Below are 20,688 nucleotides of genomic sequence, written 5' to 3' on the forward strand. Positions count from 1 at the left end.
TACTAATTCCAATCGTATTTATAATGCCCTTGTTTATTTCTAACAGTATAGAAGAGGTCAAGAATAAGTTACATTATTCGTATGTCTAAATTTTCCTCTAGCAATAGGTTAACTTCAAAAAGTTCAGAAGGATTGTTTGGAGAAACACCCAAAAGTTTGGGCGATATAACAAACATCCAAATCAGTCAGATTTCTTGGATCTGGAAATCTCCTGAGATTGAGCTTTGTGGGAGTGGACTTCTGTGGCAGTAATTCCTGTTGTGGTCAGGCTAGAACTACCACAAGAACAGTCTCTCAAATTCTTATATTCTGGCACTTCCATTTCTAGTTCTGTTAGAAAGTTAGAAGAATGGAAACAAATGAAAATTAAATCAAATGAAGGGGGAAAGTCTAGGTTTGCTTCATTTCTGTGTAAGTTCACTGACCGCAGTGGAAAAAATCATTACATTAGCATGAAGTCCATTTTCTTTCTTTTAGTTTTTAGTGGGAAGCTTCTGGACTCTGGTTGACTTTGAAGTAAATAAACTGGGAGCACTGTAAAACTAATCCCAGGGTTTTCACCACTTCAAGGATGCATACCATTTCATCTCATTAAAGTCCTCAAAAAGAGGAAAATACAAATGAAAATTCAGTGAAAGATCCTTTAAGTCCTTAGCCTAATTTAAAGTTGTCTTTTACTGCAAGGATGTTAGTTCCTAACGAGTTACAAAATGAAGAAATAAAGGGTACATGTGCATATTAATAGCAACAACTGGGTTAAATATGGGACAATGTGTCCAAGAATAGATCTGTCAGTAGCCCTTGAATAATTGCTTCTAAATGTATAGAATAAACAATTGTAGTCAGTAAAGCAGACAAAAGAAGCTATGTTCAATCTGGTTTAAATCAGTGGCACTACTATTCACTAGAGACAGAGCCACAACCAAATAACATTTCTCTAATTATTATAGTATCATAATATTTTTACTTTGATTCATGTATAGACTAAAGAAAGGAAAAGGAAAAGCAATCTGTTTTTGCCAAAGATTCTTGTACTATATGCCTGGGGCCAGAGTCACCATTTTATTACTCTACTTTTACACTGGTCTAACTCCAGTGATTTCAGTGGAGTTATCCTGGGTAAAACTGGAGTAACAGGCCCCTAATCTACACATCTGAGAGCCAGGCTGATCCACATTAAAGTTATAGAACTGGTTTCTGATTGTCCCCATGGGGAATAGGTCCGGTATTCCAGATATGAGACCCTTATTATTGCTGCTCATCAACAAAGCCTTATAGGTCCTGTTTGGAGTTCAGCAAAAGAGAGACCAAAAACTCGAAGTTAGTACTGTTCATGCATAGCTAGACAGATATTGTTTTATTCTCTTTTTCTGGTCAGTCAGTTTCTTATTACGGTACTAGCTGTCCAACACTGCTGATAGGCACCTAATATCCACTAACATGGGGATCTTTGGGCTCTTGTATCAAGGGTATTTTTACATAGTGTATTCCAGTTTCTACCATAACTGGCTACACAAGGTGGAAAGCAGTGGAGATTATTCAGGCTCTGTGTTGGTCTTTCACTTTCATGAGCTCTAAATTCACTTGCAAATATTTAAAGTAAATAAAAAGAAAACTTCAGTTTAAAATCCAAAGTTTAGAATAACAGCATGTAGAGACTTAAAATATCTTCAAATGATTTAGACTCAAAATAAGTGATAGACCTCCATTTATTTATGTCCTCCAGATTTGAATTAATCTTTCCCCCCTTAAAAGTCTCTTCTGTATTATCAAGATTATATAAAATAAACATTTACTTCCGATTATTGCTAATTTTCTAGGAATCTTGGGGTATGTCTACACTACAAAATTAGGTAGAATTTATAGAAGTCGGTTTTTTAAAATCATTTTTATATATTTGAGTGTGTGTGTCCCCACAGAAAATGCTCTAAGTGCATTAAGTGCATTAACTCGGCGGAGTGCTTCCACAGTACCGAGGCAAGCGTCGGCTTCCGGAGCATTTCACTGTGGGTGGCTATCCCACAGTTCCCGCAGTCTCCGCTGCCCATTGGAATTCTGGGTTGAGATCCCAATGCCTGATGGGGCTAAAACATTGTCGCGGGTGGTTCTGGGTACATATCGTCAGGCCCCCGTTCCCTCCCTCCCTCCATGAAAGCTGCAGCAGACAATTGTTTTGTGCCTTTTTTCTTGAGTTACCTGTGCAAACGCCATACCATGGCAAGCATGGAGCCCGCTCAGGTAACCGTCACCGTATGTCTCCTGGGTGCTGGCAGACGTGGTACTGCATTGCTACACAGCAGCAGCAACCCATTGCCTTGTGGCAGCAGACGGTACAGTAGGACTGGTAGCTGTCATTGTCATGTCCGAGGTGCTCCTGGTCGCCTCTGTGAGGTCGATCAGGAGCGCCTGAGCAGACATGGGTGCAGGGACGAAATTTGGAGTGACTTGATCAGGTCATTCTCTTTAGTCCTGCAGTCAGTCCTATTGAACCATCTTATGGTGAGCAGGCAGGTGATACGGATTGCTAGCAGTCCTATTGTACCATCTTCTGCTGGGTAGGCAAGAGATGTGGATGGCTTGCAGTCCTTCTGCACCATCTGCTGCCAGCCAAAGATGTAAAAGATAGATGGAGTGGATCAAAACAAGAAATAGACCAGATTTGTTTTGTACTCATTTCCCAACACCCTCCGTCCCCGCTGTCTAGGGGACTCATTCCTCTAGGTCACACTGCAGTCACTCACAGAGAAGGTGCAGCGAGGTAAATCTAGCCATGTATCAATCAGAGGCCAGACCAACCTGCTTGTTCCAATAAGAACAATTACTTAGGTGCACCATTTCTTATTGGAACCGTCCGTGAAGTCCTGCCTGAAATACTCCTTGATGTAAAGCCACCCCCTTTGTTGATTTTAATTCCCTGTAAGCCAACCCTGTAAGCCATGTCATCAGTCGCCCCTCCCTCCGTCAGAGGAACGGCAGACAATCGTTCCGTGCCTTTTTTCTGTGCGGATGCCATACTAAGGCAAGCATGGAGGCCGCTCAGATCACTTTGGCAATTAGGAGCACATTAAACACCACACGCATTATCCAGCAGTATATGCAGCACCAGAACCTGGCAGAGCGATACCGGGTGAGGAGGCGAAGTCAGCGCGGTCATGTGACTGATCAGGACATGGACACAGATTTCTCTGAATCATGGGCCCTGCCAATGCATGCATCATGGTGCTAATGGGGCAGGTTCATGCGGTGGAACGCCGATTCTGGGCTCGGGAAACAAGCACAGACTGGTGGGACTGCATAGTGTTGCAGGTCTGGGACGATTCCCAGTGGCTGCAAAACTTTCGCATGCATAAGGACACTTTCATGGAACTTTGTGACTTGCTTTCCCCTGCCCTGAAGCGCATGAATACCAAGATGAGAGCAGCCCTCACAGTTGAGAAGCGAGTGGCGATAGCCCTGTGGAAGCTTGCAACGCCAGACAGCTACCGGTCAGTCGGGAATCAATTTGGAGTGGGCAAATCTACTGTGGGGGCTGCTGTGATGCAAGTAGCCCACACAATCAAAGATCTGCTGATATCAAGGGTAGTGACCCTGGAAAATGTGCAGGTCATAGTGGATGGCTTTGCTGCAATGGGATTCCCTAACTGTGGTGGGGCCATAGACAGAACCCATATCCCTATCTTGGCACCGGAGCACCAAGCCGGCGAGTACATAAACCGCAAGGGGTACTTTTCAATAGTGCTGCAAGCTCTGGTGGATCACAAGGGACGTTTCACCAACATCAACGTGGGATGGCCGGGAAAGGTACATGACGCTCGCATCTTCAGGAACTCTGGTCTGTTTCAAAAGCTGCAGGAAGGGACTTTATTCCCAGACCAGAAAATAACTGTTGGTGATGTTGAAATGCCTATATGTATCCTTGGGGACCCAGCCTACCCCTTAATGCCATGACTCGTGAAGCCATACACAGGCAGCCTGGACAGTAGTCAGGAGCTGTTCAACTACAAGCTGAGCAAGTGCAGAATGGTGGTAGAATGTGCATTTGGACATTTAAAGGCGCGCTGGTGCAGTTTACTGACTCGCTTAGACCTCAGCGAAACCAATATTCCCACTGTTATTACTGCTTGCTGTGTGCTCCACAATATCTGTGAGAGTAAGGGGGAGACGTTTACAGCGGGGTGGGAGGTTGAGGCAAATCGCCTGGCTGCTGGTTACGCGCAGCCAGACACCAGGGCGGTTAGAAGAGCACAGGAGGGCATGGCACGCATCAGAGAAGCTTTGAAAACCAGTTTCATGACTGGTCAGGCTACGGTGTGAAAGTTCTGTTTGTTTCTCCTTGATGAAACCCCCAGCCCCTTGGTTCACTCTACTTCCCTGTAAGCTGACCACACTCTCCTCCTCCCTTCGATCACCACTTGCAGAGGCAATAAAGTCATTATTGCTTCACATTCATGCATTCTTTATTCATTCATCACACAAATAGGGGGATGTCTACCAAGGTAGCCCAGGAGCGGTGGTGGAGGAGGGAAGGAAAATGCCACACAGCAGTTTAAAGTTTACAACTTTAAAATTTATTGAATGCCAGCCTTCTGGTTTTTGGGCAATCCTCTGTAGTGGAGTGGCTGGTTGGCCGGAGGCCCCCCCACCGCATTCTTGGGCGTCTGGGTGAGGAGGCTATGGAACTTGGGGAGGAGGGCGGTTGGTTACACAGGGCCTGTAGTGGCGGTCTGTGCTCCAGCTGCCTTTGCTGCAGCTCAACCATACACTGGAGCATATTGGTTTGATCCTCCAGCAGCCTTAGCATTGAATCCTGCCTCCTCTCATCACGTTGCCACCACATTTGAGCTTCAGCCCTCTCTTCAGCCCGCCACTTACTCTCTTCAGCCCGCCACCTCTCCTCCCGGTCATTTTGTGCTTTCCTGCAGTCTGACATTATTTGCCTCCACGCATTTGTCTGTGCTCTGTCAGTGTGGGAGGACAGCATGAGCTCAGAGAACATTTCATCACGAGTGCGTTTTTTTTTCTTTCTAATCTTCACTAGCCTCTGGGAAGGAGAAGATCCTGTGATCATTGAAACACATGCAGCTGGTGGAGAAAAAAAATGGACAGCGGTATTTAAAAAGACACATTTTATAAAACAATGGCTACACTCTTTCAGGGTAAACCTTGCTGTTAACATTACATACATAGCACATGTACTTTCATTACAAGGTCGCATTTTGCCTCCCCCCACCGCGTGGCTACCCCCTCAACCCTCCCCCCACCCCGTGGCTAACAGCGGGGAACATTTCTGTTCAGCCACAGGCAAACAGCCCAGCAGGAACGGGCACCTCTGAGTGTCCCCTGAAGAAAAGCACCCTATTTCAACCAGGTGACCATGAATGATATCTCACTCTCCTGAGGATAACACAGAGAGATAAAGAACGGATGTTGTTTGAACGCCAGCAAACATACACTGCAATGCTTTGTTGTACAATGATTCCCGAGTACGTGCTACTGGCCTGGAGTGGTAAAGTGTCCTACCATGGAGGATGCAATAAGGCTGCCCTCCCCAGAAACCTTTTGCAAAGGCTTTGGGAGTACATCCAGGAGAGCCGCAAATGCCAGGGCAAATTAATCCTTTCACATGCTTGCTTTTAAACCATGTATAGTATTTTAAAAGGTACACTCACCGGAGGTCCCTTCTCAGCCTGCCAGGTCCAGGAGGCAGCCTTGGGTGGGTTCGGGGGGTACTGGCTCCAGATCCAGGGTGAGAAACAGTTCCCGGCTGTCGGGAAAACCGGTTTCTCCGCTTGCTTGCTGTGAGCTATCTACAACCTCATCATCATCATCTTCTTCTTCGTCCCCAAAACATGCTTCCATGTTGCCTCCATCTCCATTGAAGGAGTCAAACAACATGGCTGGGGTAGTGGTGGCTGAACCCCCTAAAATGGCATGCAGCTCATCGTAGAAGCGGCATGTTTGGGGCTCTGACCCGGAGCGGCCGTTCGCCTCTCTGGTTTTCTGGTAGGCTTGCCTTAGCTTCTTAAGTTTTATGCGGCACTGCTTTGGGTCCCTGTTATGGCCTCTGTCCTTCATGCCCTGGGAGATTTTGACAAAGGTTTTGGCATTTCAAAAACTGGAACGGAGTTCTGATAGCACGGATTCCTCTCCCCATACAGTGATCAGATCCCATACCTCCCGTTCAGTCCATGCTGGAGCTCTTTTGTGATTCTGGGACTCCATCATGGTCACCTCTGCTGATGAGCTCTGCATGGCCACCTCTGCTGATGAGCTCTGCATGGTCACCTGCAGCTTGCCACGCTGGCCAAACAGGAAATGAGATTCAAAAGTTCGCGGTTCTTTTCCTGTCTACCTGGCCAGTGCATCTGAGTTGAGAGTGCTGTCCAGAGCGGTCACAATGGAGCACTCTGGGATAGCTCCCGGAGGCCAATACCATCGAATTGTGTCCACAGTACCCCAAATTTGACCCGGCAAGGCCGATTTAAGCGCTAATCCATTTGTCAGGGGTGGAGTAAGGAAATCAATTTTAAGAGCCCTTTAAGTCAAAAAAAAGGGCTTCATCGTGTGGACGGGTGCAGGTTTACATCGATTTAACGCTGCTAAATTCGACCTAAAGTCCTAGTGTAGACCAGGGCTTGGTTAAGTGATTCAATTAAGGACTAAGAGTCATGGGTTCTGGACTCTGTCAGTGACTCGCTGTGTGACCTTGGGCATATTATTTAACTTTCTATGCCTCAGTTTATCCATCTGTATTATTATTTATTGCTTGTATTATCGTAGCACCTCGGAGACCTGGTCTAAGACTGTAGATCCTTTGTGCAAGGTACTGTACAAACACAGAACAAAAAGACAATCCCTGCCCCAATCTAAGTATAAGCCAAGAGACAGTAGAGATACAGACAGACAAAAGGGGAATACAAGGAAACAAAGAGAATATTGGTCAGCCTCAGAGGTTGTGGTCTCAGCATACTAGCAGCCTACCATTGTCAAGTTTTTTGTAGCATCACAGCAAAGGAAAGTTTTAAATAGGGATCAGAAGGAGAACAGTTATGTTTACTGGAGCTCCTTTCAAGAGTGAGGGGCAGCAGGAGAAAAAGCACAAACGTGTTTGTCTGAAAATTTAACAAGGGGGAATGGAGGCTGATATTATGGGCTGATCAGAGGCAAGAGGCAACCTTTTGACATTGAATGAGAGATGATCAGTTGGGGGGCAGGGGAAATAGGCCATGAAGGGCCTGAAAGTGAAGACAAGTAGCTTTTTTATATACAATAGAGATGTGGGAGCCAATTAAGAGATACAAAAAGAGAGAGAACATGGTCAAAACAATGGACTAGGAACATGATCTTTGTAGCAGCATTCTGAAGGGATATGACTGGGACATGACTGCATTTCTCAAGGCCAGAGAAAAGGATGTTGCAGTACCTGAGACATGAAATTATGACAGCCTGGATGAGAGTTTTAGCTGTGTGAATAGATCGGAAAGGCCATATCTTAGAGATGTTTCACAGAAAGAATCTGCAAGATTTAGACATAAATGGACATGAGGAGTCAGAGAGAGGTCAGAGTCCAAGATGATCCCCTGGTTATGGACCTGAGTGGACAGGTAGAATGGTGGTGATGTCCTCAGTGATCAAGAAAGGAGATAGCAAGAAGGATTTTGTGGGAAGGGAAAGGAGAAGATTAAGAACTCTGTTCTAGCCATGTAGAGCTTGTGCTAGAATCATAGAATCATAGAATATCAGGGTTGGAAGGGACCTCAGGAGGTCATCTAGTCCAACCCCCTGCTCAAAGCAAGACCGATCCCCAATTAAATCATCCCAGCCAGGGCTTTGTCAAGGCTGACCTTAAAAACTTCTAAGGAAGGAGATTCCACCACCTCCCTAGGTAATGCATTCCAGTATTTCACCACCCTCCTAGTGAAAAAGTTTTTCCTAATATCCAACCTAAATCTCCCCCACTGCAACTTGAGACCATTACTCTTTGTTCTGTCATCTGCTACCACTGAGAACAGTCTAGAGCCATCCTCTTTGGAATCCCCTTTCAGGTAGTTGAAAGCAGCTATCAAATCCCCCCCCTCATTCTTCTCTTCCGTAGACTAAACATCCCCAGTTCCCTCAGCCTCTCCTCATAACTCATGTGTTCCAGTCCCCTAATCATTTTTGTTGCCCTCCGCTGGACTCTTTCCAATTTTTCCACATCCTTCTTGTCGTGTGGGGCCCAAAACTGGACACAGTACTCCAGATGAGGCTTCACCAGTGTCAAATAGAGGGGAACGATCACGTCCCTCGATCTGCTGGCAATGCCCCTACTTATACATCCCAAAATGTCATTGGCCTTCTTGGCAACAAGGGCACACTGTTGACTCATATCCAGCTTCTCGTCCACTGTAACCCCTAGGTCCTTTTCTGCAGAACTGCTGCCGAGCCATTCGCTCCCTAGTCTGTAGCGGTGCATTGGATTCTTCCGTCCTAAGTGCAGAACTCTGCACTTGTCCTTGTTGAACCTCATCAGATTTCTTTTGGCCCAGTCCTCCAATTTGTCTAGGTCCCTCTGTATCCTATCCCTACCCTCCAACATATCTACCTCTCCTCCCAGTTTAGTGTCATCTGCAAACTTGCTGAGGGTGCAATGCATACCATCCTCCAGATCATTTATGAAGATATGGAACAAAACCGGCCCCAGGACCGACCCTTGGGGCGCTCCATTTGATACTGGCTGCCAACTAGACATGGAGCCATTGATCACTACCCGTTGAGCCCGACAATCTAGCCAGCTTTCTATCCACCTTATAGTCCATTCATCCAGCCCATACTTCTTTAACTTGCTGGCAAGAATACTGTGGGAGACAGTGTCAAAAGCTTTGCTAAAGTCAAGGAACAACACGTCCACTGCTTTCCCTTCATCCACAGAACCAGTTGGACATGTGAACGTGTTGGTAGCCAGGAACACCCATAGGCCCAGGATCTGGTCCAAGAAGTTCTTATGCTTGGTGACATCTCCTCATATCTGTCAGGATGACTGGAAAAAGGCTAATGTAGTGCCCATCTTTAAAAAAGGGAAGAAGGAGGATCCTGGGAACTACAGGCCAGTCAGCCTTACCTCAGTCCCTGGAAAAATCATGGAGCAGGTCCTCAAGGAATCAATTCTGAAGCACTTAGAGGAGAGGAAAGTGATCAGGAACAGTCAGCATGGATTCACCAAGGGCAAGTCATGCCTGACAAATCTAATTGCCTTCTATGACAAGATAACTGGGTCTCATCTGGAGTACTGTGTCCAGTTTTGGGCCCCACACTACAAGAAGGATGTGGAAAAATTGGAAAGAGTCCAGCGGAGGGCAACAAAAATGATTAGGGGACTGGAACACATGAGTTATGAGGAGAGGCTGAGGGAACTGGGGATGCTTAGTCTACGGAAGAGAAGAATGAGGGGGGGGATTTGATAGCTGCTTTCAACTACCTGAAAGGGGATTCCAAAGAGGATGGCTCTAGATTGTTCTCAGTGGTAGCAGATGACAGAACAAGGAGTAATGGTCTCAAGTTGCATTGGGGGAGATTTAGGTTGGATATTAGGAAAAACTTTTTCACTAGGAGGGTGGTGAAACACTGGAATGCGTTACCTAGGGAGGTGGTGGAATCTCCTTCCTTAGAAGTTTTTAAGGTCAGCCTTGACAAAGCCCTGGCTGGGATGATTTAATTGGGGATCGGTCCTGCTTTGAACAGGGGGTTGGACTAGATGACCTCCTGAGGTCCCTTCCAACCCTGATATTCTATGATTCTATGATTCACATCACCATCGGAAGCTCAGACTGGGTTTCTGCTAAAGGAGTCTGTGAAGTTGCATGCTGCAGGATGTACACCCAGAAGGGCTTGAGTGGTAGCCCCCCACAGCCCACTGATTGGCTAATGCTAGTCTATAGGAAGTCATCATAGAAAGCTGTCTGAGCAATGATGCAAACTATTTGCTTGCTTCTGCTCCAGACCTTGTCTTGCTGTGAACCACAGACTCTGCTACTTGCCTCCTCTGTGCAACTCAGCACCTGACCCTGCCTTCCAGGCATGCTGACCCTGCCTGACCTGATGTGACCCTGACTCCGCTACTTGCCTCCTGTCTGCAACTCAGTGCCTGACTCTAACTTCCTGGCATCTTGACCTGGCTTGACGCAACTCTGCTACTCATCTCCTGACTGCAGCTTGGTAACTGATCCATGCAGACAGACTGCCCAAGGCCCAGCCCTGACACTGAGACAAGCTGAGATTTTAGTTTGGACAGAAAGAGACAGGTCTGGAGCAGAGAGGTACATCTCTCTCTAAGAGCTAGTCTACACTAGCCACAGCAGCGCTTTAACGTGGCTTGTGTAGTCACAGCAGAGCGCTGGGAGACAGCTCTCCCAGCATTCTAAAAAACTACCTCCAGGAGGGGCGTAGCTACCAGCGCTGAGAGCACGGCTCCCAGAGCTGGCGCACTGTCTACACTGGTGCTTTACAGCACTGAAACTTGGTGCCCTCAGGGGTGTGTTTTTTCACACCCCAGAGCGAGAAAGTTGCAGTGCTGTAAAGTGCCAGTGTAGACAATCCCTAAATTGTAGAGATAGTAGTTAAATTTGTGTTTGTAGATGAGATTACCCAAAGTAAATAGATGGTGTAGAGGAAGAATAGAAGAGGACAAAGTACAGAGCCCTGTGGAACCCCAGAGAAAACTGAGGATATCCTCCAAAGAATCTTCTGAAGGAGCAATTAGAGAGGTAGGAGGACAATCAGGAGAGGGCAGAGTCATGGAAGCCAAGGGAGGACAAGATTTCAAGAAGAAGAGTATGGTTGACTGTGTCGAAGGTGGCTAACAGGTCAAAGAGAATGAGGATGGAGTTCTGATCCTCAGCTTTGGCTAAAAGGTCATCTGTAAAATTATGATAATACTTCTCTACATCCCAGGAGTGTTTAGAGACTTAATTAATTAATTTTTTTAAGCACTCAGATCTTCATTTGAAATGCACTATAGAAACAAAAAATATTGTATAATTTTTAAAAATAATTATTAAGATCCTACATGGCTAAATTTTACAAACCCTCTAACTTTGTCACCCACAGTTTTGCTTCTGCAAAAACTGACATTTTTGAGTGCAAATGCTTTTGTGCATGAAAACTAAGCAGCTAGATCTCTAACTGATTGACATGGTCATGCAAGTGCTGTGTGTGTGTGTGCAAGATCCACAAGCAGTTCTGTGTGTAAAATTGTCAGAGCAAATGTGGCACCTGGGTTGAGAGCACTTTAAAAATTTGGCTCATATTATTTTGGGCTTTGCTAATGAAGAGCCAGCAGAGGGAGCATGAGTGTTTTACACTTACATCAAACAGGATAAGACATACAATCAAAACTACTAGTATGCTGTGAGGCAAAAGTGCCCATTCCCTGAAGCTGAAAAAAATACCTTCTCTCATAAGTCATCTGTAAGAATTTTGCAGTAAGAATCACTTGACCAACAAGGACCATCTAATAAGTTTCAGAGTAGCAGCCATGTTAGTCTGTATTTGCAAAAAGAAAAGGAGTACTTGTGGCACCTTAGAGACTAACAAATTTATTTGAGCATAAGCTTTCATGAGCTACAGCTCACTTCATCGGATAAAGTGAGCTGTAGCTCACGAAAGCTTATGCTCAAATAAATTTGTTAGTCTCTAAGGTGCCACAAGTACTCCTTTTCTTTTTTCATCTAATAAGTGATGCTTATCAGCTTTTCAGGAGTACATTACTGTATTGTCTATCATTGTGCCCATTGTTACTGACACCTGGAAAAGATTTTCAAGGCACTATTCAAATAAGTTAGGGTTCTGGGGGTTAATAGGCCACTGAAGGGCTTGTGTGTGTCTCTGGTGAGTTTTAGGATTTGGTCAACTAGCTCATCTCACAACTTCTTGTGGCCAAAGGTCCTGCTGCCTGCTCAGCATGGCTTAGGTGCAAGCAGCCAGCTGGTACGGAACTTACTCCATAGCTGAATCTGGTCCAAAGATTTTTATGGAGTTTTCAAAAATGCATCACACTGGCACATGCAGTAAACCCTCTGCTCTTCAACAGGTTCCTGAAAAACTACCTTATCCTGCCATATGTGTTCCAGGCTGCTAACCATCATCATATACTGGATTACAACACAGTATGAATTAAATTAAAAGCAAACATCTGAGATACAACACAAACATTTGGAATGAAGGCATGTGATCAGGATTGCGCTGCAGAGCCAACATGCCTGAAGAAACAAATACTCATCTAAGGGAACCTTGAATATTAAAAGAAAATAACATTTTATATAAAAAAATCATTATAACAAACCCATTTGAAGTGATTCTTTATCTCTTGCCTAAAAAGATCAACTCTTCTCTCTTTTCAATCTCCTACTCTAAGTTGGTCAACAAAGTGAATTGCATCCTCTAGAGTGAAAAAGCAATGAGGTCTGGCCTCCTGTAATAATCTTGAGTCTTACCAGAAACAATGGGCCATGTCTATGTAAAATGGATCATGAGTGTTTATTGGTTGTAGTAAAAGCCCCTCTTCTTTTTAACTAACGCTACAGTATAATCATGTGTTAACTTCTCAGTTTGTGGAATCTTATGAGTGCTGTGTGTCTTAATTAAGAATCCTATTCTCAGAGCTGTACAGACATTAATGATGGTGCTGATTCACCAACAAGGAAGCAAATCTATAGAGAAACATGCTGGTTTGTGCTGTATTTGGATGTACTGGAGGGAACCTCTGTCTGTCAAATTGAATAGGACAAAATTATTATGGAAAGACATTTGGTTTTTCTGCAACAGTGTGAAGTGAGTGCAAAACACTACTATTATGTTCACGGCATACACAAAGAGAAATTAAATAAAAACATAGATTCTCTTGCAGGAAGGTTGCAGCATCACACTTCATTTCTTAGCTCTAGATCCCCCTAGCCAACAGGCAGGACTAAGATCCCCCCTCCACCACCACCGCCACTCAGACGGTGATTCCAACACGGTCTTCAATACACCAAAGTTACCAGATCAGAATGCAGTAGTATAATCAAGGGTAAACAAAGTTTACCCACTTCTCATTGGGGAGCATGGAGTGTAGGTGAGTTTACCCATTTCTTTCTGTACCACCACACCACTGCCAGAATGTTAGCATTTCACACCAGCCTTGCCCTGGTGTAACTGATTAAATGAGTAGTAGGATAACAGTGAATCACGTTCTTTGTACTTAGCATTTATTCTTCATGTTCATCAGCAACTTGCGAATGATCATAATTTTTTTTTTGTGAGCACTGGCAGTGGGTGTGGAGCTGTACAATCCATGCATAAAGGAAGTCTGAGTCCATACCCTAAGAACCTTGTACTCTAAAATGAAATGAAAGTCAGACATAGTGTTTAGTCTGGTTTAGTCATAGTGGTGTTTAGAGAGCAAAACTGAAAAAGTACCAGTGTCCAGATTATATTTCCTGAGACCCTTGGGGACTACAAGGTTTGGGGAAGATCCCACTACCTGTTCTCTGGGGACTAAACCCTGTCCCTGACAGGAAGATGGGGGGAGACAACTCTATGAAGGGATCCTTACAGTAACATTCTCCACCAGAGTCCCCTCCTGCAGATTTTCCTGTGGGAGTGGATCATCCATCCCCATGATATAAGAGCTGGTCTCTAAGAGGTGTAAATTCCTTATTTATAAAATATATAAATGGATTATTGTTTAAAGACTCCATGGAAGAAGAGTGTTTTAAGGAGAAGTCTGAGAAAGTGATGGTGGATGTTTGGCCACCCTGTAATATACTCGATAACTTTAAATAAAGGGGGGGAATGCTAACCATAATCAATTTCTACAGTGACTGGTGAGAACTGCCTTCTTGAATCAAGTGGTTTATTAATGCTAAACACACTGTGACAAATGTTAACTCTACAAGCAAAAGTGCATTTTCCCCTCTAGACTCTACAGAGTTGTTTTCAAGAGCAGCTGAGGCTCAAGGCCCAGGTGAGACTTCTGGAGTATCGTGTGAAACAGCAGCAGGTAAAAATAGTGCAGCTCTTACAGGAGAAGGAGATTCAATACAGTGACACCGGAGATGAAAACAGTGTTATTGACCTGGGAGAAAAAAGACAATACGCAGGTTAGAATTTATTTCTTCTTTTCACGTTGTGTCTATTTGAACTCGTGTATATGTTTCCATGGCCAGTACAACGGAGACTTCAGCGTTACAGTGATGCTTTACAATTCCCCCAGAAAACTGTCCCACCAAGACATAGCATTCAGCTATTATCCAGGCCTTTGTTGTCTTGAGTTCAGATTGTGCAATGCATTCTACATGGAGCTACACCTTAAAACTGTCCAGAAACTGTAGTTGCTGCAGAACATTCCAGCATGCTTTTTTAAATGATATCTTGCCAAATTATACCTGCTCTAGATCTGTACTAGCTACCTGTTGGCTTCTGAGTAGATTTTAAGGTGATAACCTTAGACTTTAAGGTGACCTATAAAAACCTAAGAAGCCAACAGGTAGCTAGTACAGATCTAGAGCAGGTATAATTTGGCAACTACCTATCCAAGAATCCACCTCTCCCCCATTGTGTTACTGCTACAGCTGCAGTGAATGATGGCATTCAAGATGGAGCTTCCCTCCGTATAAAATAAAAGGGGCTGGGTGTTTTCCATGAGGGCCCCACAACTTTGGACCTCATTTCCCACCATCTCAGTCCAAAACAGCTGATCTGTTGAATTAAAATTCTAAAACAGGTGAAACTCTAATAAAAAACAAAAAGTGTAATAAGAGCAGGGAAAGAATTTTTCATGCTTTAAAGAACATGATACAAATAAAGGAATTTAAAAAAAACCCCACAGCTATGGTCTGTTGTTTAGAGCCACATTCTTTAGGTATATAAACAGAGCCTGAGCTAAGAGACTGAAGAGAAAGGGCAAAGCCCTTTCAAACATGTTTTAAATCATATTTTTTCAGCTGAAAAATGAGTCTAACTCCCAACTGTTTTCAATTTAATTTTAGGAACACCCAGAAATGCAATACTATATGTCTTGATTTCTCCAAGAAGCATAGACACTACCAGCTCAACCAGGACACATGAAACAAGACTATACAGAACAATAAAAGTTAATAAAACTTTAGAATCCTATTGCTGGGTGACCAGAAGCCAGTACAGACTTCATATAATTTGTATTTGTATTTGTGACCTTAGCTTTAGTTTGGCTGATGATTTCGTTATTCAACTAGATTCTGGGCTCCACTCCAGCTGCTTTGTGCCAGCAGATCTAGCCTCTTCAGGATCCTCCCCACAAGTGCTGTAGAACTACAATGGTAGAAACAGGACTACCTCCAGTACTGAAGAATACAAAGGTGACTTAAAGCCACCATTTCATAAACCCTCCTGCCCTGTGCTGAACTCAGCTCAGCTGGAATGGAGGATTTGATCCTCTGATTTTTGCTACCTTAAGGGTATTGTTAAAATGAGACATAAATAACAGATAGTCAGCTAGGACTGCCACCTTTCTAATGGCTGGTAACCGGACCCTCAAGGGCCTGCACCCATCTCCGCCTCTTCCCCCTAAGGCCCTGCTCCATCACTCGCCCCTCTCCCCCCATCCTCCCATAGGATTGCTGTTTCTGAGGTACATCTGCTCACACATCCTAGGGGTAATAAGGACAATCTGCACACACATAGGGGGATTTTCATTTACACTCATTTGAATTTCTTCATTTCCACACACATGCACACAGTGAAAAGTTTGCTTCATTAGCACACTGGTTCTGGGGAGCAGGGGAAGGGAGCTCCCCCTTTTGCACATACAGCTGAGGTGAAAGGGAGGACTCCCCCTACATTTACATGGATGCCTAGATAGGGGGAGAGACTCCACTTATTTGCACCAGTATCTAAGAGAGAAGAAGGTCCACCCACTTGCACACACAGTGGAAGAGTGGAAGGAACAGAAACAGATGCTCCCCCATTTGCAGCACACCCACCCAGTTCCTGTGTCCTGCCAAACTCCAGGCTGAGAAACTTACTGAACTTTCCCCAGTTGGGCTGTTGGGAGTGGGTGGGGCAGGGAGGACTGTGGGCTGTGATTCGCTGGGTGGCAGGCGCTCAGCTATGATTGGCTGGGCTCTGTTCCCCTCCTCACGAGGGTGGTGTGCGTTCTCTCACATCAGAAGTGAGCAAGTTTCCACAGATCCAAAAAATTGGACATCAGGGCTTGTGAAATGGTACTTGGACACACAAGCTGAAACCCGGACTGTCTGGGTGAAAACCGGATGGGTGGCAATCTTATAGTCAGCTAACAGAAATCTCAGGTTTCTGCCTTTCATCCTTCATAGCCTGCTAAATCTGTGTCTAATACTAGCCAAGTCTAGACAAACACTAACACATGTCAGCCATTTGCCATCTCCAGTCCCGCTGAAGGAGGAGTGAAAGATTAGGAAGGACAGTGGACATAGACCACCCTACAATGACTAAACCACTGAAAATATTTTAAAAATTGTAGTTAGAGACCAGATTTCCAAAGGTATTTAGGTGCCTAAAAATGCTGATAGGCACCTAATAGTATTTCCAAAGGTGCCTAGCCAGGTTAGATGCCTAATTCCCATTGAAAGTTAGCATTAGACACCTAACCTGCTTAAGGGCTTGTGAAAATCCCACAAGGCACTAATCTGCATCTTTAGGTGAATGTGAATATGAATGCGCAATTGTCCATATAGATGAGATTTTTTTTTCAGATTAAGAGCCTGATCTAAGTGCATCCTGTAACTGTTATTATTTTTTGTCTTAAAGTAGCATCTAGAGATCCTAACTGAGAGCAGGACCTCATTGTGTTAGGCACTGTATATAAACCTCATAAGACCCAGTCCCTGCTATGCAGAGCTTGCACTTTAAATGGACAAGACAAACGGTGGATGAAAGGAAGGCAGTGCTGAGTACCCTGAACTCCCACTGAAGTAAATCAGCAGGGTCTCTCAGCACAACTGTAGGATTGGGCCCCATTTCATTGTCTCTTCTAATATTCAGGGTGCCATATTTCACACATTATTGCCACATTAACTAACAAGATATGGAGAACTTAATTATTGTTGGGTTTTTGTTGTCTCTGGTACTATAAAGAAAAATCCCCAAACATATCCCTCCTTTTCCCCATTTGTTCTGTCAACAACGCATCACATTCATTATTAAAACCATTCTGCCAGTGGAAACAAGCAATCAGCTTCCATGCTGGGTGTGAAGCTCTGGTTTTGATCTAACATCTATAATGCTTACAGGTCAGTGAGACTCTTTTAGAGACTGAAAATATTGTTACAGCTGGAGGGCATTTTAAGGTGAGAAAACATCTTAAAATTTCAAAAATGGTCAGCCACTTGTTCTAGTCCAAGGCACCATTCTGGCAGTCAAGGGTTCAAAAAAAGAAAAGCTTAATCACAGATTCATATTGAATATCATCTGTTTCTATAAAAGACGAAGCTACTTTGATAGTTTTCAGGACATTTGTGTTGTAAGAGTACAGCAGGTTTGTTGCAGTTCTAAATAAAATCTTCTCTTCCTTCTGGGTCACCTCATTCAGTCACTACCCAAGTCCTAAAGGGCCAAATCTATCCATAATGTAAATCCATTGAAGTCAATGGACTCATACCAAGAGAATTTAGTCCAGTGGGCCTAATATGCTCTCCTCTCTGCATGCTGCTCTCTCCACTGTTCAGCTACAGTTTTCCTATGTCAGGTGTGTGCAGATAATCAAGAGTCAATACAGACACAAGCAGTTTCTTAGACAGGAAGGTCTGGATGCTTGGATAGCTGAGTTTCCAGTGTATATTATATATATTCCATTCTACAGCATGACATACCTTCTTATAATAAAGGCATGTCCTCCTCCCTGTGCCAACCCCTAAAACCCAGATTTCACCCCACAATCTTTGGGGGAGAATCTCCCTTCCTGCAATACTAATGGCCCCTTATACAGGAGAAAAGGCCACTGGATTGCTGTATTTATTAACAGTAATATCATTGTTGGTGGGGGTGGTTATATATTTGTATAGCATCCACAGTTCACAGGGCACTTCACAGAAAAATAAGGCAGTAAAGTCCTTGCCCCACAGGGCCCGAACCCTTACCTATCTCTATAGTCATGCACAGGCATCTTCAAGGAGCTGAGCACATCATGCTCAAATAAATTTGTTAGTCTCTAAGGTGCCACAAGTCCTCCTTTTCTTTTTGCGAATGCAGACTAACAGGCTGCTACTCTGAAACCAGTGGATTAAGCACATTCTTAAGTACTGTGCAGACTTGGGACTCTGCTGAGAAAATCATGAGTGTTTGAAAATTTGAGGCTATACTCTAAACTAGTGAAACATTCTTTACATTCCTCCCATCGACTGGCTTAGATCTTATTTACATTACTTTTCTCTGTTATAGTCTATTCAAACCCTGGCACAGTCATTTGTTTTCAGTATAAACTGTTTATTTTCTGGTCTAAAACGCACTGGGGCTTTCACAAGGGAGAAAGAAAATAGTTCAGAACGTTCCAAACTGGCCCACAAATGCAATTAAAAAAACAAAATGTTGGCAGAACCCCAGCCAACATGTTCAGCAAGTTTTCAGAGGTAAATCTTACAGTTAATCACCTCTACCTTTGCCAGGAAAAACAGAAAGAGTTGAAAATTATACGTCTTTCCTGTGTGACTGACAGTCTGAGAGTAGATTAGATATTAACAAAGAACTCCTTTCATATAAAAATTAACTCCTAGGAGGAAAAAAAAGATTATAGAATTATTGTGCATTCGTTGGGCCCTATTCTCTGAACCTTAGTCAGTCACTTATACCAATTCAAAGTGAGAGCAAAATAGTATCAAATCACAATGGGAACATTTTACATACCGGAGTATGTGAGTTTGGACTCATTCTTTAGAAGGTGCAATAGTGTACCAGGTTCAATGTTTATTATTTTTCTCCTAACAGTGATGATTCCGTCCTGCTGTTTGTGGCTATTCTACAATGAGCAAAATTCTGTAGTACGTGGAAATCCCACTGAAGTTAGTGAGTGTTTTTACATTTGAGGAGGCTGTACAAACATGTAATTATGGTAATCAATGAAAATGATAAAACACAAAGATAATATGCAAGTTTTATATTTTTACCATACATTGATTATGTTGATGAAGGTCCCTCTTTGTGAAGCTTGTTTTCGGTAATAAGTAAAGGACCTAAAAAAATCTATTTTCAACTGATATTTTGAAAGCAGATTGTGCAGAGATCTACAACGATGGACATAAACGCAGTGGATTTTACAAGATGAAACCTCTTCAGAGCCCTAGTGAATTCCTCGCCTACTGTGACATGTCAGAAGGGGGAGGCTGGACTGTTTTTCAGAGACGTTCTGATGGCAGCCAGAAATTTGATAGGTAGGTGTTGGAGCCAGCAGTTATAATTACAAACAAACCACAGGTATCTGAGACCAGGTGGGACCAAGTTATACATTAACTCTAAAGCTATCCCCATAAGGGACTATCAGTGGTGAAAAGAGAGGAATGATGATTTTGTACGTAAGCCACCAGACTGGAACACCAAAGTTCTTAGTTCAATTCCTGATTTTGCCTCAGACTCTATGCCCTGGTCTACACTAGGACTTTAGGTCAAATTTAGCAGCGTTAAGTCGATGTAAACCTGCACCCGTCCACACGATGAAGCCCTTTTTTTCGAATTAAAGGGCTCTTAAAATCGATTTCCTTACTCCACCTCTGACAAGTGGATTAGCGCTTAAATCGGCCTTGCCGGGTCGAATTTGGGGTACTGTGGACACAATTCGATGGTATTGGCCTCCAGGAGCTATCCCAGAGTGTTCCATTGTGACTGCTCTGGACAGCACTCTCAACTCAGATGCACGATTGTCTGCCGCTCCTCTGACGCAGGGAGGGGCGACTGATGACATGGCTTACAGGGTTGGCTTACAGGGAGTTAAAATCAACAACGGGGGTGGCTTTACATCAAGGAGTATTTCAGGCAGGACTTCACGGAGGGTTCCAATAAGAAATGGTGCACCTCAGTTATTGTTCTTATTGGAACAAGCAGGTTGGTCTGGCCTCTGATTGATACATGGCTAGATTTACCTCGCTGCATCTTCTCTGTGAGTGACTGCAGTGTGACCTAGAGGAATGAGTCCCCTAGACGGGGGGTGAGGGGTTTGCAAATGAGTACAAAACAAATCTGGTCTATTTCTTGTTTTGATACACTCCATCTATCTTTTACATCTTTGACTGGCAGCAGACGGTGCAGAAGGACTGCATGCCATCCACATCTCATGGCTGCTCGGCAGAAGACGGTACAATAGGACTGCTAGCCATCCTCATCTCTTGCCTTCCCGGCAGAAGATGGTACAAGAGGACTGCTAGCAATCCGTATCGCCTGTCTGCTCACCATAAGATGGTTCAACAGGACTGACTGCAGGACTAAAGAGAATGACCTGATCAAGTCACTCCAAATTTAGTCCCTGCGCCCATGTCTGCCCAGGCGCTCCTGATCGACCTCACAGAGGCGACCAGGAGCACCTCGGACATGACGATGATGGCTACCAGTCCTATTGCACCATCTGCTGCCACAAGGCAATGGGTTGCTGCTGCTGTGTAGCAATGCAGTACCACGTCCGCCAGCACCCAGGAGACATACGGTGATTGTTACCTGAGCGGGCTCCATGCT

General features: G+C 44.2%; 1 protein-coding gene across 1 annotated transcript in view; it reads left to right on the plus strand.

Annotated features, from left to right (window-relative positions):
• The window catches only part of FGL1 (fibrinogen like 1), a 64,894-nt gene that overhangs the window by 28,891 nt on the left and 15,315 nt on the right, over nucleotides 1-20,688 (plus strand). Inside the window, exons 5-6 of the mRNA XM_074951325.1 lie at nucleotides 13,937-14,117; nucleotides 19,238-19,397. Of these exons, the coding sequence (XP_074807426.1) occupies nucleotides 13,937-14,117; nucleotides 19,238-19,397 (341 nt within the window). The remainder of the gene's footprint in view (nucleotides 1-13,936; nucleotides 14,118-19,237; nucleotides 19,398-20,688) is intronic.

This window comes from Natator depressus, chromosome 4, assembly GCF_965152275.1.
Source record: "Natator depressus isolate rNatDep1 chromosome 4, rNatDep2.hap1, whole genome shotgun sequence".
Classification (NCBI taxonomy): domain Eukaryota; kingdom Metazoa; phylum Chordata; order Testudines; family Cheloniidae; genus Natator; species Natator depressus.